Source organism: Exophiala mesophila, assembly GCF_000836275.1.
Source record: "Exophiala mesophila strain CBS 40295 unplaced genomic scaffold supercont1.5, whole genome shotgun sequence".
NCBI classification, from domain to species: Eukaryota; Fungi; Ascomycota; class Eurotiomycetes; order Chaetothyriales; family Herpotrichiellaceae; genus Exophiala; species Exophiala mesophila.
The window spans coordinates 1,833,765-1,859,447 of NW_015622508.1; the positions used below are offsets into that span (position 1 = coordinate 1,833,765).

A 25,683-nucleotide genomic window follows, 5' to 3' on the forward strand; every position below is an offset into this window, starting at 1 on the left:
GTATATCAGACATACGTAGGTAAACAGTTGATACACTACATGCCTTTTGTGTCATCAATTAATTTATTACGCTAGATCTAGGTCATAACTCATCTCTTGCTTGAGCTGGCGGTATGTCGACGTCTACTTCCATCATTCTTTTCTTAGTGTTTCTCGCCTCTGCTCCGTCTGCAGCTTTGCTCCCTGTTTGCCCAGCAAGACGGCTGATATGCTCAATTGCAGATTCATCTGTGTTGCTAGACTCAGGAATGTCGCCGGAGATTCCGTCTGCACCTGGAATCTTCGAAGAGAATGCTGTATAATGTTGGCCGGCCTCCGAAAGAGTTGGTTGAGATGGTGATTGCAAGTCCGAGACAGGCTTTCCTCCGAGGAACGCTGCTCCAATACTACCAAGACTGCTTAAAGTGAACCATAGCATCCGGAATGGGTAGTAGATGAGTAACAAAGACGGCCCATAGAGAATCCTTCGGTAAAACAACCACAACAGGGTGCCAGCCAGTAGGTACCACGCAGATACCAGATACCAAGTGTCGCTTTTGTTGCTGCGGACCAGCTGGCTCACCAGGCCCCTGGATGCTTTCAACAAATCGGTAGTCCCAGAGTAACTCTCGGTCAGGCTTTTGAGAGCCTCCTGGCTTTCGTCTAAAGTCTGTTGAGCGAATTGTGATTGCTGCAGTTCTCCTTCTAGCTGGGCATGTACTCTCCGCAGTGCCTGAGTGACATCCTCTGCAGATCGCAACGCGAGCTCGTCTTGGGATAGTTTCTCATGTTTGGATCTTCTTTTGGAGTCGCCAGCCTCGACCGACGACCTCCGGTCGGAGAATAATGACTCCCGCTCTTTTCGTTTGATGACATCGCATTGCCTCTTCGCTTGCAGTTGTGCACGTCGGAACGCTGCTCTTGCGCTCCTTAGGTCCTCTGTCAACCTCACTACCATATCCACATTTTGATTGGCCTCGTTGTCGCGAGAAGATGTATCCGAAGGCACCTCTCGTCTATTTTGCGGGATATTGTCATCATTCACCTCCTGTCTCAAAATTTCTAGTGTGTCCTCCTGTTCTTTGAGGTTGGCATGGATTTCATTGGCAAGATCCAGTCGCGGTCGATCCGCGTCATCGTTCTTGGTCGCATCGGGGTTGAAGTTTTTGAGCTCTTGGATCAGAGCTGAAGTTTGCTTGTAAGAATCTCCCAGCGCTTGTAGTCGCTGCGTGAGAGGAGAGGGCATTCTGCATTTGTTGTCGTTGTGCAGTCGAGTGTCATCTCTATGATTTGGAAACGTATTGGAGAATCACGCATGAGCAAATGTAGCAAACACGACAAACTTTCCAAACTAGGAACATTGTTTCCACATTGGCAGGTGACGGGAGTAAAAGTTCCGCTGTGGGTTAAGGGCCCTTGCAGCTTGGCACGGCTAATTCAGAGTCATTTACATAAAAGCGGCTGCAACACCGCACCTACTAGGCTAGAAAACACGGGCTTTCACTCAACAATTATCACACCGCGTTGAAATCACGTGATATGAGTTTGTCTATTGAAGCCATGGGTCTGCCCACATGTTATTTGTCAAGACTTGCATTCGACCAATAACACTAGCCTTAAAAGATCAGCCCTATGGACCGCTGCGATGGTGGCTTCGGCTTAGTGGCATAAAAATCAACCTCCAAGGCGATGGCGCCCAAATCCTCGTAGCGATGACGCGGACAGCACCAAGATTTTTAACGGCGGTTCCGCCTGTTAAGTATGGAGTGTCCAGTAGACCTCTGTGGAAGCCAATTTTCCACTTTTAGTGGACAAAACCTGCTATGCAGTAGACACATGGCAAGCTGAAGAAACTGTTCAGGTACTCTTGTGTCTGTCAGCAGCAGGAGCTTCTGCGAGTCGCCTAACGGCAATCTCGAACTTGCCCCCCCAGAAGAAACGTTGCAAGGTACGCTCTAGCCCACTCCAGCCACGGATTTCAGGGAAGGTGGCCCAGAATTGGCTGATCAGGAGTGTTCCTGTCTCTGTCGTCTCGTTCTTCTGGTGCCAGCTATCGATGAGGACCCACCAGATCCATATCCAGCAATGTCTTTGGTATGGCGTAAGCTTATGGCGATTCATCATTCCAATCTCGGCGGCCAACACCGCTCGTGGTCCACCGTACAGCGCCAGTCCCTTGTGGCCTGCTCTCTCTGGCCCAACCTCGTTTGCCGTGTAAAGAAGAAGCGACAAGCAAAGTAATTTTTCTGGGTCAGCGCCGGGGCGGGAGATCGAGGGACAGCATTCCCAAAAATCACTGTACCTTGCTTGTTGCCAGCCACCTGTCATGGGACTTTGATTTTGGTACTTCCGGGCTTGAACCTCCGGTGACTCTTTGAGGGCAGTCTCGATGCGGCACAATAGTTCAATGGTTTTGATTGAAAGCTTGGCTTGGAGCACAAGACATTGGAAGCCAAAAGGCAAAGGTGTAATGCTTTCGGCAAGCTCCGCACTGAGAGGAAGTTCAGGGGCCATGTCCGAGATAGAAGGGCGTATCTCGTTGAAGAAGGAATCTTTGGACTCGAGCTTTTCGTCAGGCTCTAAGCTGCACTCTTGGTCGAAACAAATCGCCAATGGGATAGACGCGGGTGGCGCAAATTGCCGGACCATTGATTTAATTAGCCCGTTATGTCCAGTATTTTCGAGACCACCACGAGCTTCAATCATCAATGCGAGTTTAGCACGATGGAGGTTATATGCTGCCGAGTCCCCCATTGCCCGCTAGGTACTCGTGTTAGTCGTTACATCGCCCACGATTTCGAAATGGAAACGTACAGCAAAGCTTGCGAGACAAACGACTGACAGAATGACGGCGTCATCGTTCCAGACACCTTCCTCTGATATCAACTTCCGGATGTGCGAGATTGCAGCGCCGGTGTGCTGAAGCGCACTTCGACTGGATTCGGTCTGCGGTGCGACAGCACCACGAACCAAGTGGAGTAGAGCGAGTACGGAATGAACAAGATGAGGTAGAGGGCGACTTTCAACAACCTGAAGGAAGTACTGATTGCCTGGTAAGCAAGCAGAGTATGTTGCGCGGGAATGAGACATACCATGCAGTTGACATTGGTGACTTGAAAGATGGTGTAGACTGGGGTATTGTTGGGTACCAGCACCTGCATGACTTGAACATCTGTTAGTGTATACGATTATCTCAAGCCAAAATAGACGTACAATATTCGACGGCTCGATGGAGGCTGGGAGTGCTTTTTTGAGTAAGTGCATATGCTGGCTGCGTCAACACTCCCGATCTCACCATGGCGAGTGCGTTCCGGAGCTCGATAGCCTCCGCAAACATCTCAGTTCTTTCCAGGTATTCAGCAATTTTCAGGCTGCGAGGCTCGTCTAGGCGCGACTCAGTCTGCGTGAGACGATTCTCTTGATCCCAATCTTGGTCCCATTCTTGATCCCAATTTTGCGCCGAGCTTGCGTCAGCACTGGAATTTTGCGAACCATGCTTGGGAGACTTCGCCCGCCCTCGAGGAACGGTCGGCTGTTGGTCGAGAGGTCTTTCAATCTGCGCGAGCTGGTTCGAGACGAGGCCTTCGCTTGAGGTTTCTTCGCCAAGGCCCGGCTGGCTTGATGATAGACGCCTGGATTTACGTCTGTGTGAGACGAGGGCAGCATGTCTCCTCACAACCACTAGCTGCGACGCCCGCGTTTGGTTCGTGTTGTTTCCACGTAAGTTTGGAACGAACAAAAAGGGCATCGACATTCAGGGAGTGTGCAACGATGGCCCTTCCGATAGAGATACGAAGTCTCAAAGACGACATCAGTCCCGCCTTATTGGCGGGTCGCTAAGCACTGTTAGATAGAGCGACAATGCGTAGTAGTCTCGTAATTAGCCAATGTTGCCACGGTCATGACTGTTGCGACAACTCTGGCGTGCCACAATTGACCGGCTGAACAAAGCCTGACATTCACTTGGGGACACAGGGATTCTTCGAGATATTCTTATCTGAGGGCGCGACAGCTTTGAAGGTGGTGTTTATCTTTCCGCAGTTTGGATGCAATAAGACAAAGGATGAGGCTCTCACGGAAGATACAAAAGTGGATTCTCGAACGGCAAGTCCCAGAGCGGGGTGTATGTGATATAAATCTCCTGAATTGCCAAGGTAGGACGTTCCATGAATCTGGCCAAGGTAGTACCATGAACCTGGCCATGGGGTTTTTGCGAAATGACTGTCGATAATCCCGCGGCCATGTCGAGTTGAGCCAATCGGCAATCAAGATGGCCGTCGAGGCCTCCGCCCCGCTGCCTTGGCGCCGGTTCGCGACAGGAGACCAAAGAGGAAGGCGTCAGACGGACCACGTGATGATTTCATTCATGTACGGTGTCGCCCCTTGGGGGCGTTCATGCAGCTTCGCTTCACCAAAATTCAGAATAGTCCTGGACTCTCTCAGGTTGCACGCCGTTAGTTCACCACCAATCTTCCCCATGTTGCCTCTGCGGACCTCTAGACAATGATGTGCATTCTACGGCACTCACAAGTTCCTTATCGTACACTTCCCCAAGATGTACCCTCTTTGCCTAGTGGATGACAACGCTTTCCGAGTTTAGGTGATAAGGTCTCTTGTTGAAAAGAATAGAATTATATCCAACAAGGCACTGGGCTAGGTGGGGACGTAAGGCTATGCTGCTATGTGTAACGTCCAGATCCTATTTGTTCAACTGGCTCTGGACTATCTGATCTTCGACATGTATAGGTGTGTATTTCTAATAAATAAGTCAGACGAGGACGAACTTCTCACATCTGCCATTTCCTTTGGGCTTAGCTGCCCCATTTAAACAAGGGTGCTGTTGGATAGGATAAGTCAGCACGTTCTTGGCGTGCAGAACAGACCCCGACTAAAGAATCCTTTCAAAAGTACATCTGAAATAGGCAGGAGAGATGGCAACTACCTAGGGCTCCTATATAGGTTGGCTGGTGCCTTGATTGACTGTGCCTCGGTGAACAACCGACTAAAGATATGGACGACAAGATGCCTAGAGTTGCCTAAATTCTTGCTGTTGAACTAATTCCTGCGTGTGTGCCTACTTGCCTACTCTCGTATTGAAGGAGTTGCATTTGATGTCCACGTAATGCCACCCATTGCCATGTCCACGAGTACGTAAGTATCTCTCAACTAAGAATAGGTCCGAATGCATCCTCGGCAGCGAAGTGCATGCACTCACTGTCCTACTACAGTACGCAACTGTGATTTTTTCAACGCCTGAGGTTTCATGAGTTCTGCAAGGGCAGCCTAGATTCTATGAAAAGACCAGACATTGTCGTCATGGGGCCTTTCCAATGGCAATGACTGTAGGAATGCCCTGTCCAGGGACAATTAATCATCCGTCCGCTACTAGGCGAGTTTTTGTCCTAGCGTATACATCCGGCACAAATGAACTACTCCTTCAGTTTGATAGCCATCATCAGAATGGGGAGAGCACAGATAGCGCACAAATAATTCAGTTCATAGAGAGACGGTTCAACAGTAGTCACTCAAGCCAATGAGAGTCTCTCATCCAGCTCATTCATACTCGGTACAGCCCTTCAGCCTTTCTGGAGCATATCGAGTCGCTCCAAGTGAGCCCAGCGCTGCTGACAGCCAGATGTGTCTCTCCCCGCCAAACACGCGAATATCCTTCTCCACACCACGAGTTCTGCGTAGAGAATTCAAGTAGTGGAGGGTACTTCCGATTGCTGACTGAAAGCTAACATAAATTGTCTGGGCAGTGAGAAGCCAAGCATTGGCGTGAAAGGGGACGTGAAAGCTCTCCAAGTACATAGGTATGTACCTAGTTATGTATGCGTTTCCTCCAAGCGCTACGGCCGATTACCTAGTACTTACCCCTGGTGTTGGAGCCTCGCCACTTTGTGACTGCACCTTGATAAGTCCGTAACGGCAATAAATGCGACGTATTCGATTCATGTTTGCAGAATTTGAATCATGAATGGTCGCAGTCAACTACCTGTCACAAATAAATGTCCTCCTTGCCATCTGTTAGCCGGGATGATAACACCGACCGATCGTCAGTAAAAATGTCACGCGCAAACTCATGACCTTCGAAATACCTACGCAAATAGACAAGTCCTCTTTCAATTTCATTGGTCACCAGCTTGAATCCAGCAACGCCAAAGTTCCATTACCAAGCCCGCGTCACTTGGCAGGCAAGACATTTGGCCCATCGAATGAGCGTGTTGCATCCCAAGCACCGGACCTCTTTCTCATTCAACTGGCTCTGAATGGAGCATGCCCATCGCCTTCAAGTCGGTTCTGTGTCGTCAAATATACAAGCAAAACGCCGGAGAGTAAAGACAGGCTGTCTCACATGTCGAAAACGTCGAAAGAAGTGCGATGAACATCGACCAACTTGCGTTGGATGTACAAGAAACCATCTTGTCTGCGCATGGCCCCAGGATCGAGGTCTGGGGAATCATATGATAATCAGCCCCGAGCTCACAGGTACAACACGCCCATCAGTAGAGAATAGCCGGGGAAACAATTTTAGTCATCAAACTCCTGTGCGAGAAGTTATATCAAGCATACCACCTACAATATCACCGGTAACTTTTAACGCACATACAAGAGTGGACAGGCCTTTCGGCCAATCTCTCCTACTCCCGAGGGCATTTGGTCTCACACATCCTACACCTCAAGATCAGCACCTACTTCAACACTACATTGAGAATACCTCCACGCGACTCTTTGCATTCAACCATGCTAGGAACCCATTCCAATATGAACTCCTACCTATGGCATACAATGAAGTTCCATTACTACACGGGGTGCTCGCCTTGAGCGGCACACATCTCTCCTTCAAACTAAGCTCTGCTGACGTTTTAGCTCGGTCACACTACGCCATCTGCCTAAGAGCGGCCAAGTATGAAATAACTCGGGTTTCAGAAGGATGCCTTGACCGAGCATTCCCGTTATGTGCCTTGTTGATTATTCTATGCCATTTGGAGGCAATCGGTGGGGATATGAGAGGAGCACTTTTGACCCATCTGCGAGCTTTCACTGCGATTTTGCCGTTGGCATGGCGGGTTGGGCGCGTGATTAATGAGAGGCTGTGGCTGGTGTTGTTGGAGCAGTTTGTATATTTTTCTATCGTATCGGACAATGTTGGTCTGCCATCAACAGCAATCACTGGGCCCGATCTCTCGACCCGGTCGCTTGCATCTTCAATTGGTCGCCAACTTCCGCAATCAAACATCCAAGGAATCATGTTTGGGCGCTCGGGTCACATTTTCCAACTATTCGAGATGATCCCCTTGATTCAGACCTTTGCGCAAAAGCCGGCCGAAACCTCTCCAAGGCATCTTGATTCTGAGATCATCAGCGACTTCACCATGTTGGAAGATCGAGTCCTGGAATGGAAGGTGCACATGGACTCTGATACGTCCGACAGCTTGCTTTCGACCCATGCCGAGCTCCCAGTCGAAGTCAATGCAGGTCTTTTATTCCAGTGCGCGATTCTTATCTTCCTTCGTGCGGCAATGTATGGCCCTGGCATGCCATCGGAGTCATTGCTTGCCCAGATTGACTCTCTAGTCGCTGAGTTCATCTCCTTCTCAGAAAAGCTGGACCTTAGATCAAAATCACGGACGTTGATGATGTGGCCCACCCTCATCGTGGGATCATGCGCCCGGAAAGAGGAACATCGTGCCCACCTGCGATTTGTGCTCTATCAAAGCCCTGCTGAGATGTATGCCACCACCATGACCGGGAAGCTCCTAAATCTATTGTGGAGCGATGAAGGCTACGGAAGGTCAATCTTTGGGCCTTATGGGATAACGACTGTGGCTCGAAAACACAACATATGCTTGAGCCTCGGTTGAACTTCGAAAGCTGATGTTTATCTACACACATATATCTATGCAAACCGGCTCAAGCGATGAATCCAGATGAAGAAAAAGATATTTTAAAAGATATTTTAAGCTCTATGGTGCAAAATTTACGATCTTGTCTCCCCACAATCCTTGTAACAACCCCTTGAAATGCTCGATGCCCAGTCTATCATATCCGAAAATTTACGCTTAGCCTGGTTCCATACATTATACTCTTCTCATGCTGTGAAACTGTTGTTCAACGAACCGTCTTCTCCGGACTTCCCTTCTTTCTTCCACGACATCCTAACATCATCGCTGTTGATCCTTGGGAAGGACGCAGAAATTGAGCTTCTTGGAAGAAGATGGCTCGACCTAGTATCGTGATTACTCGTCTTTATATACCTTGGGCGTGTCGTTGAAGGTTTCATACAACTCTGTAGGGTCTCGCCCTAGTCTTCCTGCGCTTGTTCGGAGCTTTCCCTTGCTGGCATCCAGCAGCGACGATATCCACTTATCGTCAACATTACCTCCAATGAACTTGTCGCCCTTCTTGAGGTATGAAGTCGCACCGAGGAGGGTAGGTTGAAAATTCAGATAAACTCCTTCCCATTTATGTTTGGGAACTTCGTACATCTCGTGACTGATTCCGAGGTGACTCAGTTCCTTGTGGTGAGAATTCCAGTAATCCCAAATCTTTCGATGGACTGGTCCATATGCAAATCGGTGAACGTCCTCCGTCGACCGCCAGTAAGAGATCGTGAGAACTTCAACCGCGCCCCGTGGATCTCGACAAGTCCATTCTGAGCCTCCATAGTAGCCTGAGTCTGGTGATGTTTCTTCAAGCTCTTTCCACATCCGAATATTTGCATCATTGATCGTCTGAATATGAGGTGCAAGAATTCCCAGAGGATGGTTAATCTTGAACCCCAATAGAAATACGGTTATATTTTCCGCACCGGCATCGGAATGGAAATTCCCATCTTCGTCAGGAATTTGGGGCGCCGTTCGATCAAAAGTGACTCCTTCAAGATATGGATTGCGCAAGATTCCCATATTGATTGCAAATGTCTTGAGGCATTGGAATAAGAGGAAGAATAGCACCGGAAGACAGGTGTAAGCGCTCTGGAAGACAAGTCCAAGTATCGCTTGTATTGAGCCCCCAACGAGGAGCCATAGGGTGAAGTTATAATGATCAGATAGAACCTGGCCCATAAATGTCATTAACAAGTTGACTTCATTGCGTGACTGGTGTCAACTTACGGCAGACAGCGTCGCCCATTCCCCAGGCCAATTACGCTGCGCTGGTGGTCGCTTTGTGGTGCTAGGCAACACGGATTTGAACATGGTGTTTAGATTAGCTAGACTTGCTCAAATCAAAAAGGATTTGATACAATGACATATGGATAACGGAAATCGTGCAAGGAGAACAATTAGTCTATATGAATTCCATGGCACAAAGACGTCATTGCTTCCATCCTCTCACATCTCTTTTGTCTCCTATATCAATCGGTGCAACTCAAGTTTCCGTCAGCTGCTTTGGAGGGTGATTCATAGGAGGAGAGGAGTGCTACGTGCGTGTTCGGGCTCTCCTGCGATGAGGATCGGGTTTCGGACATTTGCCTACGGCCGTGACCAAAATTCAGGCCACGGATTTTCTTTGGATCCGAATTTCCAAGCGCCACTTAAGGCTCTCAGACCTTCATGCCGTAAGTCCGGCCCTTGAAGATGAAGTAACTCAAGGGGCTACATCTCATTGATTTATGTAAGAGTAGGGTGTTTTGAATAGGCCAGTATTGATTTTTGATGTGTTAGAAATAATCCATTCGATTGACCTCTACCTTGGCTCATGCTTTGATTACGTCAACCGTCGGGCTTCGAAATTTCAGGTTGCTTGCTGCATGTCCGAATCATCGAGACTCATTCTTACGAGGCGAGATCGTAGCCAAATTCACTAAACTGATCTGGAGAAGGATAAGCGCGCTTAGAGATTGGCGTGAAATTTGGGGATCGCGTTGCAAGGGACTTCGACGACTGCCCTACTTAGTGCCTCCGAGCATGGGACGAGACAACTGCAGCTCGAGGCCAACAAGCATTTTACACACGCTTTTCTGTCCTGTTTTGTAGGATTGGGCGTGAATTTTGAGCTTGATGGCGCTACCACCCTTGACGCGTTTGATGTGCCCCGAGGAGCCCATCGAGTTGCACCTTGGCGTCGGCGCAATAGTTGCCCTATGGATGCCACTATGTGAACAGGCACTATAATAAAAAGTCATCGTTGCAAGAGTTTCGATCTTTTTGCGTCTTGCTCTCTCTCTCTTGATAGGTTTTGATCGTGCAATTCAGCAGTCGTCCACACTTGCAACCACCAAAATGTCCAAGATTACCTTCGTGAATCCACCCACGTTGTTCGACCCCACGGGGCACAACTATTCGCATGCGAGCGTCACCGATTCACCAAAACGAATAATCCATACAGCTGGCCAGGTTGCGATCGATCAGAACGGTCAAATTCCATCAACATTCGAAGCACAAGCTCGACTCATCTTTTCCAACATCAAAATCATATTGGCTGAAGCAGGCGCCTCCGTCAAGGACATCACTATGATCACCGGCTTCGTGGTCGATTATTCTTCCAACACCGTTGTATTTGAATTGATCAAAGAGTTTTTGACCATATCTGGTATCGAGGTTCATAAACCACCTCAGGCAGTCATTCCTGTTACTGAGCTCGCCATCCCCGGCTGCAAGCTCGAGATTCTCGTGGTGGCAGCGGCTCCGGGTGGTCCTCGACTGTGAGACGGATATCTGTCGTTGGAGACAAAAGCAGAACACAGTGTGTGATAGGAAAATGGGATAGCGCGTGCTCCATCAAGCACCGGTTACATATCATGGTTAATGGACAGCGAAACGAGAGATTAGAGTATTGCACGACGTTAGAGATACTGTTCCATCATGATAAGACTAGAGCCGGAAGCTAGATGCCATGTACGATAGTTGGTCCTGTACTTCACTCCCATCAGGGGGCATGCCATGAAGGTTTGAAGAGATTATTGAATCTAAGCCAACGATGCCGTTGCTGTGGCTCAAGTGATGGCTTAGAGATTAGATCTTAGACCTGATCATAATCCGAAATATCTCCTCGCGGAGATAGATTCCACGGTTCGTTTGTCCATCTTTCTGCCGCTCTTAGCATCCACAACGAATGTTATCTGCTTACTTCAGAAAGGGGAGTTTCTAGCAAGCGCGGTTCGGTGCAGCAGTTAGCCGCCCTTTCGACTTAACCGCTTGATGCTAGAGATGCCCCAGTCAAGACATCAAACCACGCGAGAACGAGTACTACCTCCCGTCCCTGGGTTCGTATTAGTTTTAGGCCACCCTTAGAAGGTATTCAATTATGAGTAATGATGACCTCCTGTCAACCACGCCGATACTTTTATACGAGGAGGTAATGTTGGCGGAAGCCTATATTTCTAGGCATGTCCTGGTAGGGTAGATTAGGGTTTGCCACCTTGCCCTCGGGCCTCGAGCGTGTTCTTGATTCTGGCTACCCCGCGTTGATCCCAGTGGGCGAATCAAGATACTTTCCCTTTCCTGTTATCCTTTGGCCGGGATGAAAGTATCTCTAAGCGCGCTCTTGGCCCATTGTTGGTCATACTTCACAAGTACGGCTGTTACAGGATTGGTTCGCCGGGTCCGAGACTTTGATGATGAACCCGTCTGCGAGGATACCGGTCCTTTCTTTATCTGGAAGTGGCCTAGAGGCGCGCAAATGCACGTTTAATCTACCAAGGACTAACAAGGACATCCGGCTATAGCAGATATGATAAAGTCGCCCCTAACGCGGGGTGCGTATATCAAATGCAGGTCAGGTCCTCCCAGTATATATGATAGACATCGAACAGTTGTCGAGACGATAGGTCTTCTACAACTGCAAGACCCTTCTCCCGCAGCAAAGTCAAGCACTGCAACAAACATTCAACAGACCCTTGTATATTCTGTCAGAAGCCATGATGGACTCCGAATTGGGGAAAAAGCCCTTGACACCTGAAGAAGTGATATCGGTCCAGACAACACGCGACAATGGTTTACTGGAGGTCCCATCTCTGGCTGCTCTGGGCCTGGAGGAATCTCACGTCAAAAGAAATTTCAATATGTTGAGCATCCTCGCACTCGGATTCAATATCTGCGCTAGCTGGGTGGGCATTGCAGCCAGTATCGCTTTCGCCATTGCTGCCGGAGGCACCGTCTCTCTCCTATATGGCTTGCTGGTGGTGGTATTCTTCAACATGTGCATTGCCCTATCCCTGGCAGAACTAGCCAGTGTCTATCCCACGGCAGGTGGCCAGTATCATTTCGTTTCCATCTTGTCTCCGAAGGCTTATGCCAGAGCGTTCTCCTACACCTGCGGCTTCACGGGTGTTGCAGCTTGGATTGCTATTTCATCGGCGGTTACGATCGCGGTCAGCCACGGTATCGTGACCATCGTACTGCGCTGGCACCCTGATTTTTCTCCCACTCACTGGCAAGAATTTCTCTTGTACCAGGCCATCAACGTCTATTCTTTCCTCCACAATCTGTTTCTATCGAAGAGAAACCCTCTTCTGTACGACTTTGGCTGTATGTCCCCTGACTCAAGTCTGGTCGAGTTTCGAACACTAATGCTGACTGCTACACATTTAGTTGCCCTCTCACTTTCCGCATTCATTGTCATAACCATCTGTTGTCCTGCGGTAGCCAAAGAGCATGCTAGCTCCTCTGACGTTTGGACGAGTTTCGTCAATAGCGCTGCAAGTTGGCCTGACGGAGTCTCCTTCTTCATCGGCCTCACAACGCCCCAATTTATGCTTCTTGGCCTCGACGGCGCCCTACACATGGCAGAAGAGTGTCTTGAGCCTGAAAAAGTCGTCCCAAAAGCTTTGATAGCGACTGTTGGCGTAGGAGGTGTTACAGCCTTCCTATTTGCCATCAGCATGTCGTACTGCTTGACTGATCTTGAATTGGTTTTGAACTCTCCGACCGGGTGAGTGTCGTGTTGTAGCCTTGATGTACTCGGAATTACTGACATGTGCAGATTTCCCATCTACGCACTTTGGGAACAGGCCACTGGTTCCGTTGCTGCTATCATTGTCTTCATGACCTGTTTGACGATTCTCGGTTTAATTACTCTCCATGCAATCAATCAAACATCCTCGCGGCTCACGTGGTCATTTGCACGCGACAACGGACTCATATTTCCGACGTTCCTGTCCAGAATGAATACCAGGTGGCAAGTGCCTGTTTATTCCTTGCTCCTGGATCATGTGTGCATTGGCCTTATCGGGCTCTTGTATCTGGCCTCTTCAACCGGTAAGAAAGGACTCCTGCCCGCTTCGACCTTATTTGAGAACAGGATATTCTGCCAAATCGATACTAACTTGGGCTGGATGCAATTACAGCATTCAACAGTTTCATCAACACTGCGGAAATTACCACCCTGCTGTCCGTGGGGTGCCCCTCCATCCTCGTGCTTTGGAGGAAGCGGTCGACAGAGTTCCTGCCTGAAAACAGGAGTTTCCGCCTGCCCAACTGGCTTGGATACTTTGTCAACATTGCAGGACTGATATATGTCGCTCTAATGACAGTTTTCTTCTGCCTACCAACGGAACTACCTGTAACCGGTGCCAACATGAGTAAGAAACTCCGAATTCAATGAAGTGATCAAATGTGTACTAATTATTTGGCATAGACTACTGCAGTGTGGTGCTTGCTGTGATATTCCTTGTCGGTGTTGGAAACTGGTTCTTCCATGCGCGAAAGAATTACGAGGGCCCGCGATTGGACTTCCGCAGACCGGTTGAAGATTGATAGAAGACACAAATCAGACTGGGAGGGCCACAGAGCCAATATTTGGTGGCCGTGTTGATGTTGACACGTTGAATGGCGTCTTTCGATCATGTCGTTGACAGTCAGCACCCATAGTCATCGTAATTTCAAGACAGCAGTGACCAGTGCACGCGAAGCATTGTTGGTGCCAACAAAATCCTTCTATTACATTTAATGGTGAATGATGGCTCAGCTTAGTCTGGTTGCTCTCAGCTAGTTCCATGAACTTTTGATTACTATGATGAGGCTGGAACATGGCTCGTGAAAGAGTGTTCCGATCATGTGGTAGCCTTACAGCTTATGCTCTTTTTGGCAAGTGAGGTCAGCAGGAAGGCCAGAAAGCTGGACTCGTTTTGCTAAGCCATGCTGAGGTTGAGATTGTGCTTTTTCATCATCAGATACAGACCATATGGCCCAAAAGACCGCCTATCCTCATCAGCCCAGAGGTGCTCAAGAAGCTCACATGCTTGAAACAGGTGGCCCATGCGGAATTCGGAACAGGTCAAAGTGTTGATTAGCTCCTGGCGTTGGTCTTGCTGTATCAAACAGGAGCCGGTGATGACAAATGGCCACAACATAATTGTGGCGTACGGAGTCATGGGGAAATACCTTCGCAACTGAAGAACAATGTCGACGTGCTTCTGGATCTCACAGATTGTTTTGGGGTTGTCGACGCAGGTTCCACACATAGAGGCTTTCAGATAGATGAAAAGAGTATGTCTGTACATCTCTCCGGCAATCCGGTGTTCCATATGCCACTCTTTCATTTCGCGGTTTGGAGGTGACGACTTCCAATTCTCAATGTCGGATAAGAGTGTTTGATAGGTAGACATGGACCCTTGAGAGCAGCCCTCTTGGTTTTCCTCTTCGCGTAGTCGCTCACGCGAGAAGAGTGCGATACGAGGGATCATTTCGAAAAGAGCATAACCGCAGCCAAGGAAGATCCCAAAAGTTTCATAATCTTCCAAATGTGAGAGTGACAACAAAAAGGAATCAAATGGTAAGGTCCGGTCCTGTAGAGCCCCGTAGGGCGTCACGTTTGCCACCAAGTTTAAAAAGCTATACATCTCCAGGGCAAACCCCATGGACCGTCGGATCTCAAGGCGATCCATCTCGATTGGACCGCCAAGCAGGTGGAGAATTAGCTGTCGACTGGCACGTAAATGGAGGAACATCGCACCACTACGATTTCCTGAGAAAGCCTTGAAATACATCAGTGAACAGTATAGTAAATCAGGAAGAAGACGTACTTCAACGTTGGAAAGAATCAACATGACGAGCAACAGGTGCAGGATCTTTTCTGCTGAAAGAGCGGACAGCGCTGGCACGTCTTTTGTTGCCTCGCGGACGTGTCGTAGAGCAAGGCCGTAATGATACAACGTGGTTCTTTGAACCTCCAAGCTTTCACCCACATCACTGAGTAAATGTTGGCCACTCAGAGCCAGCACTGCGTGCATGATCAGATCGTCAAAGTAGGCCAGTGGGAGCAGGTGATTGATGAAAGGGTTCGTTTGTGGTGTCTTGACCACGAGGAGAGTCGATGTTTTTTCAATGTAGTGTCGTAGGAGAAGTGGCGACAACGGTTGATAGAATGAGCCGCGGTCACTGTTGAGGAAGAATTGTAATGAGGGTACATATTCAAATGCATCATTCCCGCGGCAAACCAAGTCGCAGGTTTCGCTGCTTTCGGGAATAGACGGAATTTGATCTGGACTCAAATGGGGTACCGCCAGTTCTCTCACTACATCGCTGATTGGGATCTCTGGCGAATTGGATTCAGCAGGGTCCCTACCTTGCACAGGACGTTTTGCGCCGGCAGTGGAAGATGTGTTCCGTTGGACGGGGCGGGTTGGCCACGAGCACGTCAGTTTGTTCCTGGTACATCCAACGCAGATTGGACGACGTTCATCACACTTCTTTCGGCGGTGTCTACATGTTAGACAGCCGGTTCTGGTCCGCCCGAGCCGGGGGCGGCGGACATGGACTTTGTGTACAGGCGGCGCGATGGCGCTTTCAGCACACATGGTCGGCAATGGATCAAGCTGGTTCCAAGGGACAAGGCAATATGGTCTAGTTCCACAGCGGAATGATCGTGTCAATGTGATGTTGGGTTCCTGGGTAAGATTGAGAAGCTCGGTGGAAGGAGTCCCCCGCGCTAACTAGTTGGTGGATTCATGAGATTGTGGGGAGAGGGCGCTTAATGTGGATGCTAGGTTAAGTGACGGACACAGAAAGACTTGAGGAGGACTTGTTTAAGCAAGAGAATGCATTATTCGGCGTAATATTGGAGACGTAGTAAGAAGAGGTGTGAGAGCGAGCTTCGTAATTACATTTGTACGGCCGAAAGACACAACTTATCTGGACGATGACCGAGTGAGAAACAAGCAGTTCTTGAAGATGGTCGACGGTAGCCCCGACGCCCCCTCCAACCCCTCACCTATCACTGGGTCCAAGGGCCCTTGCAACATCTCGGCCCACCCGATAACCCGTCGAGCTAGGCACGGCGATTGGACTTTCTTACGCTAAAGTGATACCTGTGAATCAATGAATGGAGCTGATGAAATCCCGAACTGGTCTCCAACTACCAATACAGACAGCAGGCTTACTTCATGCCTTGTATCTAGAGCCCTTACTGAGACTACCTTGAAAGATCCTCTGCCGGGTGACCGGAAGGGCGAAAGGCCCGACCAGGATGCCTGCTGTTTGGCATGGATGGAGGAGCTGGGCCTCAGCCGTAGAATAAGAGTATACAAACCACATTCAACTCCTCCTATTTCTACGAGTAGAGTCCGCCCAGCAAGAGCGACCTGCATGGAGACTTGGTTTGCGTCCATACGCAGGAAATCATGCGCTCGTCACCACCTCACGGCATTGCCAAACACAATGCTTTTACCAAAGTGGTATATCGCTACACTTATCCAGCAGTAGATCCTCGCTGGCCACAGTTATCTCAGCATGGCTGAGTGATATTGATCACTGGAGCAAGTAAGGGAATTGGCCTGGTCCGCAATATCCTCTTCCGCAGGTCTTGCAGTCATGCCTGGGTCTTCTGCGTATAGCATAACCAAGCTTGTGGACTCGCGCCTTACTGCTTATACTGCAGCTGAGAACCCCGAAGTCCAGATCACAAGCGTACACCCCGGGATGATTGAGACAGATATGATTACTGACGACCTACGGCCTTTTGCAAAAGACACTCTCGGTCTTGCAGGTCGGTAATCAACTGGCCCACTACTGCTGAGGCCACATTCATGCAAGGCAGATTCATGAATACCAATCGGGACTTTTCTGAGCTTATTGAAGGGACAGATGATATTGTGCGTCGGGATTCGCTGAAACCCTCGCTGTCGGGGCTGGTAGGAATTGTGGCAGAAGTTAGGTAAGATTTAGATAGCGTCGCCCGAAAGCCTGTTAAGTCAATGGTCTTCATAAGGTGGCCAAGAACAACTGTGACATTTTTGTTCAGCGGGAGCGTGAGGGAAGGGTATCTACTCCGTAGACCTTGGCTGAAAGTCCATGCTCGTCCACCATGACAGGGTTGTACTCAAAATCTCATTCATCTTACTCGAGAAAGCTCACTCATGTTGTAAAACCAACGATGATTGGATCTGCATGACTCCCAAGATTCGGGTTCGCGTCTGAGATCAAGGGGCGTGCACTATGCAACACTGACGGCAAATACGATCAGGCTGAGGTGGCCTCCGCAATCTAAACCCCAAGGAAGGCAATGCTTACAGCGAAATCACTAAACGAAGTCTCGATCATCCTCCATCAGGTGGTCAGTTTCGCAGCCCCCAAACCCATCACCGCTTCAGGCCCACCAACAAACCCAATCTCTAAGCGCGCTCTTATCTCCACGCGCGATCGGAGTGAATCAGACCACCCCGCACGCTAGGAGGCCTGAATATTTAGCATGTGTGATGGCGGGCCTGCGTACTGTAGAGGTCTAGACGACGAAGGCATTAGTGTTCAATGCAAAAAAGGGTTGTGCCAACGGCTGTGGAGCATTCGAGAAGAACTTGTTTTGAATGATGTCCTTCTGTACGACAGTGCGGACCTTTGTCTCACACTGATCCGAGGACTATACCGACAAAAGCTCGATAGTATTGAATGAATTTCCGCTATTCTTTCAATATATATCCGATTGTATTACCTGTCCAATTCTACAGTATAAAACCCATTCACCCCTTTAGCTCTTCTCGAGTGTATCCCCGGCCGACATCCGTCTGCATTTAAGGATACCCATCTTTGCAAAAGAACGGATCGCTTCACGAAATCCGGAGACACCATGACTCATACCGCAGACGTTGTGGTGGTCGGTGCTGGACTGAGTGGCCTTGTAGCTGCTGCGAAACTGACAGAGAAGAACATCTCTTGCATTGTCTTGGAAGCTCGCGATAGGGTTGGTGGCAAAACATACTCTAAGCCTGTCCTATCCGGTGGCAGTTCAACTGAGTCAGGGGCTGCTTGGATCAATGAGCACACACAGCCTCGCATCTACAACCTAGTCCAAAAATTCGGTCTCGATACTGTGACTCAGTACTCTCAAGGCATTGACATTCTCTCCGACAATTCTGGGGTTATCCATACTAGCCCAACGGGCGCCAGCTTTCTTGAGGTATTGAAGCATTACTTAGTCCTGAGTATCTGCCTACTGACGATCCAACAGGCACTGGACAAGGATGGCTCCATTGTCAATATCATGCAAGAGCTATCAGCGCAATCATCTAGGGTTGATCTCTACAATATCAAGCAAGGGAATGCAAACTTCGAGGATATGCCACTATCTGAATGGCTTGAAAAGCAAGGTTTGAAGAGGGGAACTGAAGGATGGGCCTTTTTTCGATCCTTCGTCGCCGCTGTGCTAGGCGTTGAGCCCGATGAGATTAGTACACTATACTGGTTCGATTATATCAAAAGTGGACTGGGGCTCGAGAGTTTGGGGAGCGACGGCCCTCATGGCGCGCAGTATCGACGAGTTCGTCAAGGTGCGCTACAATCATACATCACTCCTCAGGACTTTTTACTGACTAGCGTCCTTACTACAGGGAATCAAACAATATCAATAAGACTCGCTCAAGAACTAGCACCAGGTTCGCTGCGCCTGAACAGCCCAGTGCGATCTATCGAACAGCAAGACGATGGCTTTGTCCTCGTCACCACTTATGGCGATCGCAAGTTTCGAGCTAAAAAGGTGATTTTATCAGTGCCAACTCCATTGTACAGATCCATATCGTTCAGCCCGTCATTACCCGCCGACAAAGCCGAATATGTCAATTCAACTTTCAACGGAGACTATGCGAAAGTCTCGCTGATATACTCTGAGCCATGGTGGAGAACTTTGGGCCTGAGTGGCATCTTCACAGATCTGAATGGCCCCGTCTGCTTCAGCCGTGATACTTCGTTTGAGCAAGACAAACAATACTCCATCACCTGCTTCGTTGTCGGGGAAATTTGTCGGCAATGGTCCAAACTCTCACCGACCCAGCGCAGGGATACTATTCTCGACTCGCTTACCCGTATGGTCGGTGAAAAAGGAGCCCGATTTGTTCGCACATATCTTGATGCTCGCGAAACTAATTGGATGCCTGAGATTTGGAGTCTAGGCGCCCCTTGTCCTGTCCCTGGTCCCGGAACTTGGCAACGTCTCGGAGATTCCTTGAGGACGCCTTTCCAGAACCTGCATTTTGTCGGCACAGAGACCGCTTTCATCTGGAAAGGCTATATGGACGGCGCTGTGTCTGCCGGAGAACGAGGCGCGCAGGAAGTGATCGAGGCACTGATTACCAAGGCACGACTTTAGAAATAATGTCTCAGCCAGGCATTGGATCCATTCAATGCATCAGCAATTCTGAGGGGAATTGATCCTCAAAAGTTGGACTGGGTAGTTGTCACTTGATAGCCTGCCATGCTAATCATATGATGCTGCTTAGTCTAATCTCATGTCATATTTGCGAGGCTGTCGGCGTCTGTCGCCTGTTTTTGGTCCGCGTCTTCTCATGAGGTCCCCCAGCTTGATCGGAAGCCATGCTCATCCCAAACCCTGTGATTGGGTTTGTGAGCTGGTTGGGCCATGTCGTCAATTCAGGTTATAGGCTCGACGTAATCCTCGGACCCCATTCAGATTATGGACAGTACGACCTTCCACTATCCTACATGACGTTGTACCGGACTTTCGGGTTGTGCGAATCTTCCGCACGGGCCAAGCTATTTGTTCTCAGACAAGGTTCAACCAGGGATCTGTACTGTAGTTTCGGAACAATCGCATCCTTAGACAAGACATTTCGGCCGTAGATGTGAAAACTGGTGATATGACAAATTTCTGTCCGATACTGTGGACTGTACAGCTCGAATCTTACTCACTCAAGCGTCTCGGACGGTCCTAGAAGGAAAACGGGGTCGATCTGGGAGAGGATGTGCCACCGGGCTTTGGTGAATAGTCCACCATGGAAGTTCATGAGATGGAGAACCCAAGGCACTTCGCAAATTCCTCGTCTTTGAGACCGAAGATTCAACCTCGCTCGGCGTGCGATTGGATCGACTTTGTGAACGAAGGACTCGGTGTACGTACGGCCGAGACATCCGCGCAGAGTCCGCGATGGCTACTCCACCGATGAGTGATAACATGGCAGGGAGCTAGGTGGTTAGGACCAAATGTAAGACTATAATATCGTCTCATAACTAGCAAGCTTCTAGATCACACTACAACCCAGGTCATTCGAACAGTAGACATCATGCCGTTCAGTATTCTTCGGCCAGCGGCAGTCGACAGCCAGATTACAGGCACGACATACGAACCCACCACGCCAGCGGGACGCTTGAGACACGAAGACGACTCGGATGAAATAATTGATGAAGATGAGCGACTCAGAGAAATCAATTCCGTTGCCAGCCGAATATCGGCAGTCACATCAAACCTCCCGCAGAATCCTTTCAAAGCAACTCCGAATGGACCTCTCGATCCCAATGGCACCGGATTCAATCCTCAAGCATGGATACGAACATTCTATGCCCTTCATTGGCAGGGAAACGAAGTACCAGTCAAAACTTTGGGCGTGGCCTTTCGATACCTCAGTGCCCACGGCTTTGGTTCTGTCACAGACTTTCAAAAAACGGTCGGAAATGTCTTTCTGGATATGGTCCCTGCTATGACTCGCTTACTTGGCCGGAAAGGTACCAAGATCCAAATCCTGCAAAACTTTGAAGGCTTGGTCCACTCAGGCGAGATGCTGTGCGTACTGGGACCTCCAGGATCTGGATGTAGCACCTTCCTAAAGGTACTGGCTGGTGAAACCCACGGTCTGTTCATAGACGACGAAAGCTACTTGAACTACCAAGGAATCACTTCGGAGGAGATGAAGACTCGATTCCGAGGCGAAGCAACCTACACCGCGGAGGACGATTCTCACCTTCCCATGCTTAGCGTTGGCGACACATTACGTTTTGCTGCTTTTGCACGGTCTCCTAAGCATCGCCCTGGTGGCATGTCCCGCGATGAGTATGCGAACCACTTGGCAGATGTGGTAATGGCAGCTTTTAGCATTAGTCACACGAGGAACACTCGTGTTGGTGACAACGTAAGTTACCTAGGAGCTCTGCTAATCCTATGCTGACCATACCAGTATATCAGAGGCGTGAGCGGCGGCGAAAGGAAGAGAGTCTCCATTGCCGAAGCAGTCCTCAGTGACGCTCCGCTTCAGTGCTGGGATAACAGTACTAGGGGCCTTGATAGCGCCAATGCTGTCGAGTTTTGCAGAGCTTTGAGACTATGCTCCGATGTCTTTGGGACTGCCTCCGCGGTGGCCATATATCAAGCACCACAGGCTGCATATGACCTTTTTGATAAGGTCATTCTTCTCTATGAAGGACGACAGATCTATTTTGGCAAAGCCACTAAGGCCAAATCTTATTTTGAAGACCTGGGCTTTATTTGCCCCGACAGCCAAACCACGCCAGATTTTTTGACGTCCATGACGAGCTCATCCGAACGGATTGTTCGACCTGGCTGCGAGAAAACAGCGCCACGAACGCCTGAAGAGTTCGCAGAAGCCTGGGTTCAAAGTGAAGATCGAAGTATCATTTTCAACGAGATCTCAGAATATGCAAAGTCACACGCTTTCCACAGTCAGAACCTCAAAGACTTCACCAGTGCTAGACAGTCTGAACAAGCTTCAATTCAGCGGTCCGGTTCGCCATACACACTATCGTACTTCCAGCAAGTACAGATATGTCTGTGGAGAGGATTTAAACTACTCAAAGGAGATCCAACAATCACGCTTGTCCAACTGGGAGCAAATTTCACAGAGTTCCTCATTGTTGGCAGCGTGTTCTACGATTTACCGATGACGGCAGAGAGCTTGTTTCGCAGAGGAATGGTAATCTTTAACGCTTTAGTCTTGAACTCGATTGCCAGCGTCTTGGAGATTCTTACTCTCTATACCAAGAGACCTATTGTGGAAAAACATAATCGTTATGCTTTGTATCATCCAAGTGCAGAAGCATTGGCTGCAATGATCGTCGATCTGCCATATAAGATCATCAACGCGATTATCATCAATATCACCCTCTATTTCATGACGAATCTAAACCGAGCGCCTGGCCCTTTCTTCTTCTTTCTACTGGTTTCCTTCTTCGTCACCTTGACAATGGTAAGTGTAATTTGCCAATGATAGAGGCCTCACTGATACCTTCTAGTCAATGCTGTTCCGATTCATCGGCTCTGCTACAAAAACTGCTTCCCAGGCACTAGCTCCTACGGCCGTTATTATTCTCGCCGCAATTCTCTACACCGGATACTCCATCCCAGTGAGCGCGATGCTCGGCTGGTCCCGCTGGATCAACTATCTCTCTCCATTAGCCTGGGCATTTGAAAGCTTGTTCATCAACGAGCTTGTGGGAAGAAATTATCCCTGTATGTCATTGGTACCATCTGGACGAGACTACGAGAACGAATCGTTGGCATATCGGAGCTGCACTGTTGTTGGGGCGGAGCCCGGTTCCAATATTGTCAGTGGCACGCGCCACTTGATGGAAGCTTTTGGTTATGCACCTGATCATAAGTGGCGCAATTTCGGTATTCTGATAGCATTCCTGGTCTTCTTCACAGTATGCGCCTTGTGGACCAGTGAAGTGGTAGCATCAGCCAAGAGCAAAGGCGAGGTACTTGTTTTCCCACGAGGACAACTACCTATGAGCCTCACTGGCAAGCGTCAAGAAGACATCGAGGCGCGTAGAGTCTCGACAACGCGCTCTAAAGTTGAGAATACCGAGGTCGCCCCGCGGAGAGTTGGTCAACAGACATCTGTGTTCCACTGGAGGAATGTTTGCTACGATGTTCAAATCAAAAGTGAAACCCGTCGAATTCTTGATCATGTTGACGGCTGGATTCAACCAGGCACATTGACCGCACTCATGGCAAGTACATTCAGAATTCAGTGGAGTCATACTAACTATCTGCATAGGGTGTCTCAGGGGCTGGCAAGACGACACTTCTTGATACCCTGGCATCGCGTATCACAATGGGTGTCATTAGTGGTGACATGCTCGTAGACGGTATGCCTCGAGATGAGAGTTTCCAGAGAAAGACTGGCTATGTTCAACAACAGGACCTTCATCTCAGCACTGCCACCGTCCGAGAAGCCCTAACCTTTAGCGCACTTCTTCGACAGCCTGCATCTACCACAAAACAAGAGAAACTCGACTATGTGGAAGAAGTTATTAATCTACTCGAGATGCGCGAGTACGCCGATGCAGTGATAGGAGAGATAGGAGAAGGGCTGAATGTCGAACAACGCAAGAGACTAACAATTGGTGTAGAACTTGCTGCAAAGCCTCAGCTTCTCCTTTTCCTCGATGAGCCAACCTCAGGTCTAGACAGCCAGACCTCGTGGTCAATCTGCGAGCTTATGAGGAAGCTTGTTAACCATGGGCAAGCGATTCTTTGCACGATTCACCAGCCGTCAGCCTTATTGTTCGAACGATTCGATAGACTATTGCTACTGGCACGCGGTGGCCGAACAGTCTACTTCGGTGAAATTGGCCAGCAGTCTCGAACTCTAATCGAATACTTCACCAGGAATGGTGCAGCGCCATGTCCGAAAGACACCAATCCCGCGGAATGGATGCTGACTGTCATTAGAACGACTACAGGCTCAACAGGCGATATTGACTGGCCTCAAATTTGGCGTGACAGCCCTGAGAAACAACAGGTCGACCGAGAGCTCGACCGCCTACTTTCGGAGGGCAAAAGGACAGCAGCTGTCGGCCAATCTCTGCAACAGGAGCAGGAGGCTAAGACTGAATTTGCTGCGTCCCTGGTCCAGCAGATCATTATCGTTACGAAGCGAATTTTCCAGCAGTACTGGCGCTCGCCTTCCTATATCTATTCGAAAGCATTTTTAGGAATTGGATCAGTGAGTGTTTGTGCTATTCTCTATGAATCTTGCTAAAAACGACAGATGATCTTCATCGGGTTCACTTTCTTCCAGGCCAATCGAACCCAGCAGGGTCTTCGGAGCCAGCTGTTTGGTATTTTTGCACTCCTTACCACGTTCATGTCCTCGGTGGAGCAAACTATCCCATTCTTTGTTATATCGCGATCCTTGTACGAGATCCGCGAGCGACCATCCAAGACATACTCGTGGAAAGCTTTTATGGTGGCGAACATTGTGGTTGAAATCCCTTGGAATGTGGTAAGCTGGCTATTCTTCTGGCGCCGTGTTGTGAGTGGCTAAGAAATCAACCGTCTAGCTTGTGGGGACAGTGATGTTTCTGTGCTGGTGGTTCCCCATCGGCCTTTACAATAATACATCTGTCACCAATACCACGGACTCGAGAGCAACCCTGGCCTTCCTCTTTGTCATTGCATACATGATGCATGTCAGCACCTTTTCGGATCTCATGATTGCGGGTATCACCTCAGGAGAGACCGCGGCTAATCTTGGTAACCTTCTGGGGTTTCTTACGCTACTTTTCTGCGGTATCATTGCTTTTCCCGATACCCTCCGAAGTTTCTGGATCTTCATGTACCGCTGCAACCCATTCACATACTTGACCGAGGGTCTTCTTGGCGCTGGCTTGTCAAGGGCTCCTGCGAGCTGCGCGGATAACGAGTGGTTGACCTTCGAGGCCCCTGCAAACAGAACATGTGCAGAATATATGGAAGCCTACATGAGTGGGGCTGGCGGTCAGCTCTCGGATCCGACCTCGACAGGGGTTTGTCAATTCTGCCCCATCACAAACACGGATGCCTTCCTGTCCGTCATTGGAGTTCAGTATGAGCATCGATGGCGCAATCTGGGGATATTGTTTTCCTTCATCGTCTTCAATGCAGCAGGGGCAGTGTTTCTGTACTGGCTCATGAGGGTCCCCAAGGGCAAAAAAGGCAAGAATGAGGAGAGAAGCTCAAGCCTGACAATGACTAAGGCAGCGCCGAAGGATAACGAAAGCCCCAGCACAGACCTATCGGAAATGACTACCACAAGGACCGGTGAAACCAAAAAAGTTTGAAACAGCGAAAGGATCAGCGGTGTCTTTGACGCCCAGTGACATGTATCAGGGCTAATTGAAAGACTGGAAGACCTAGCGGTCCTGGACGTACAGGGTGAGAATTCAGGAAACAAGAGGAATGGCGTTAGGACCCTTAGAGATCTCAGAAGGACACGCATGGAGGTTGTATTCAGGCGGACCGTGGGCAGATGCGCAGTTCTATTTGGCACCTACGAAGGTGGCATGAGAAGGTTTGGCATCAATCTGAGACGCTGTTACCCGATACAGCCAAGACGGACAAAGAACGCCCACCAGCATCCGCTTTGCCAGCCTTGACCAGAAACAGATGTTCCATGGCGCTGCCTGGGAAGAAGGAATGTATGGCCCCTTGAAGAGAATGGACAGAGTTGTGATTTGCGATGCTGCGTGTGCCTGCAAAGCTACTGCGATGCCGCTGAATCAGCTTGGGATGGCATATAGCAATACCTAGTTTGGTACG

At 49.3% G+C, this 25,683-nt stretch overlaps 8 protein-coding genes across 8 annotated transcripts; 5 read left to right on the forward strand and 3 right to left on the reverse strand.

Moving 5' to 3' along the window:
- Nucleotides 1-50: 50 nt before the first annotated feature.
- On the reverse strand, nucleotides 51-1,225 carry PV10_07397 (uncharacterized protein; the record flags this gene model as incomplete). The annotated part of the gene is made up of 1 exon (XM_016372294.1): nucleotides 51-1,225. One exon carries the CDS (start codon nucleotides 1,223-1,225, stop codon nucleotides 83-85), a length of 1,143 nt encoding a protein of 380 aa, XP_016221626.1. The 3' UTR covers nucleotides 51-82.
- A 227-nt stretch (nucleotides 1,226-1,452) lies between these two features.
- Nucleotides 1,453-4,160, reverse strand: PV10_07398 (uncharacterized protein). The gene is made up of 4 exons (XM_016372295.1): nucleotides 3,193-4,160; nucleotides 3,072-3,142; nucleotides 2,794-3,021; nucleotides 1,453-2,739 (listed from the first exon to the last, which is right to left on the reverse strand). Exons 1-4 carry the CDS (start codon nucleotides 3,731-3,733, stop codon nucleotides 1,837-1,839), a joined length of 1,743 nt encoding a protein of 580 aa, XP_016221627.1. The 5' UTR covers nucleotides 3,734-4,160; the 3' UTR covers nucleotides 1,453-1,836.
- A 2,598-nt stretch (nucleotides 4,161-6,758) lies between these two features.
- On the forward strand, nucleotides 6,759-7,844 carry PV10_07399 (uncharacterized protein; the record flags this gene model as incomplete). Its single annotated transcript, XM_016372296.1, has 1 exon — nucleotides 6,759-7,844. The coding sequence occupies one exon, from the start codon at nucleotides 6,759-6,761 to the stop codon at nucleotides 7,842-7,844; it is 1,086 nt and encodes a 361-aa protein (XP_016221628.1).
- A 375-nt stretch (nucleotides 7,845-8,219) lies between these two features.
- Nucleotides 8,220-9,179, reverse strand: PV10_07400 (uncharacterized protein; the record flags this gene model as incomplete). The annotated part of the gene is made up of 2 exons (XM_016372297.1): nucleotides 8,220-9,038; nucleotides 9,096-9,179. The coding sequence occupies 2 exons, from the start codon at nucleotides 9,177-9,179 to the stop codon at nucleotides 8,220-8,222; spliced, it is 903 nt and encodes a 300-aa protein (XP_016221629.1).
- Nucleotides 9,180-10,205: 1,026 nt separating this feature from the next.
- Nucleotides 10,206-10,631, forward strand: PV10_07401 (uncharacterized protein; the record flags this gene model as incomplete). Its single annotated transcript, XM_016372298.1, has 1 exon — nucleotides 10,206-10,631. One exon carries the CDS (start codon nucleotides 10,206-10,208, stop codon nucleotides 10,629-10,631), a length of 426 nt encoding a protein of 141 aa, XP_016221630.1.
- A 1,214-nt stretch (nucleotides 10,632-11,845) lies between these two features.
- Nucleotides 11,846-13,679, forward strand: PV10_07402 (uncharacterized protein; the record flags this gene model as incomplete). Its single annotated transcript, XM_016372299.1, has 5 exons — nucleotides 11,846-12,452; nucleotides 12,516-12,855; nucleotides 12,907-13,181; nucleotides 13,271-13,504; nucleotides 13,561-13,679. The coding sequence occupies 5 exons, from the start codon at nucleotides 11,846-11,848 to the stop codon at nucleotides 13,677-13,679; spliced, it is 1,575 nt and encodes a 524-aa protein (XP_016221631.1).
- Nucleotides 13,680-16,733: 3,054 nt separating this feature from the next.
- PV10_07403 (uncharacterized protein) lies at nucleotides 16,734-16,916 on the forward strand (the record flags this gene model as incomplete). The annotated part of the gene is made up of 1 exon (XM_016372300.1): nucleotides 16,734-16,916. One exon carries the CDS (start codon nucleotides 16,734-16,736, stop codon nucleotides 16,914-16,916), a length of 183 nt encoding a protein of 60 aa, XP_016221632.1.
- A 1,069-nt stretch (nucleotides 16,917-17,985) lies between these two features.
- On the forward strand, nucleotides 17,986-19,500 carry PV10_07404 (uncharacterized protein; the record flags this gene model as incomplete). Its single annotated transcript, XM_016372301.1, has 2 exons — nucleotides 17,986-18,315; nucleotides 18,367-19,500. 2 exons carry the CDS (start codon nucleotides 17,986-17,988, stop codon nucleotides 19,498-19,500), a joined length of 1,464 nt encoding a protein of 487 aa, XP_016221633.1.
- Nucleotides 19,501-25,683: the final 6,183 nt, after the last annotated feature.

Coding starts and splice junctions, on each gene's coding strand:
- PV10_07398 (XM_016372295.1), bottom strand. CDS start 3,733: ATGTCGATGCCCTTTTTGTTCGTTCCAAACTTACGTGGAAACAACACG. Junction 3,143..3,192: donor CCATCGAGCCGTCGAATATT/GTACGTCTATTT, acceptor CAGATGTTCAAG/TCATGCAGGTGCTGGTACCC. Junction 3,022..3,071: donor TCACCAATGTCAACTGCATG/GTATGTCTCATT, acceptor CCAGGCAATCAG/TACTTCCTTCAGGTTGTTGA.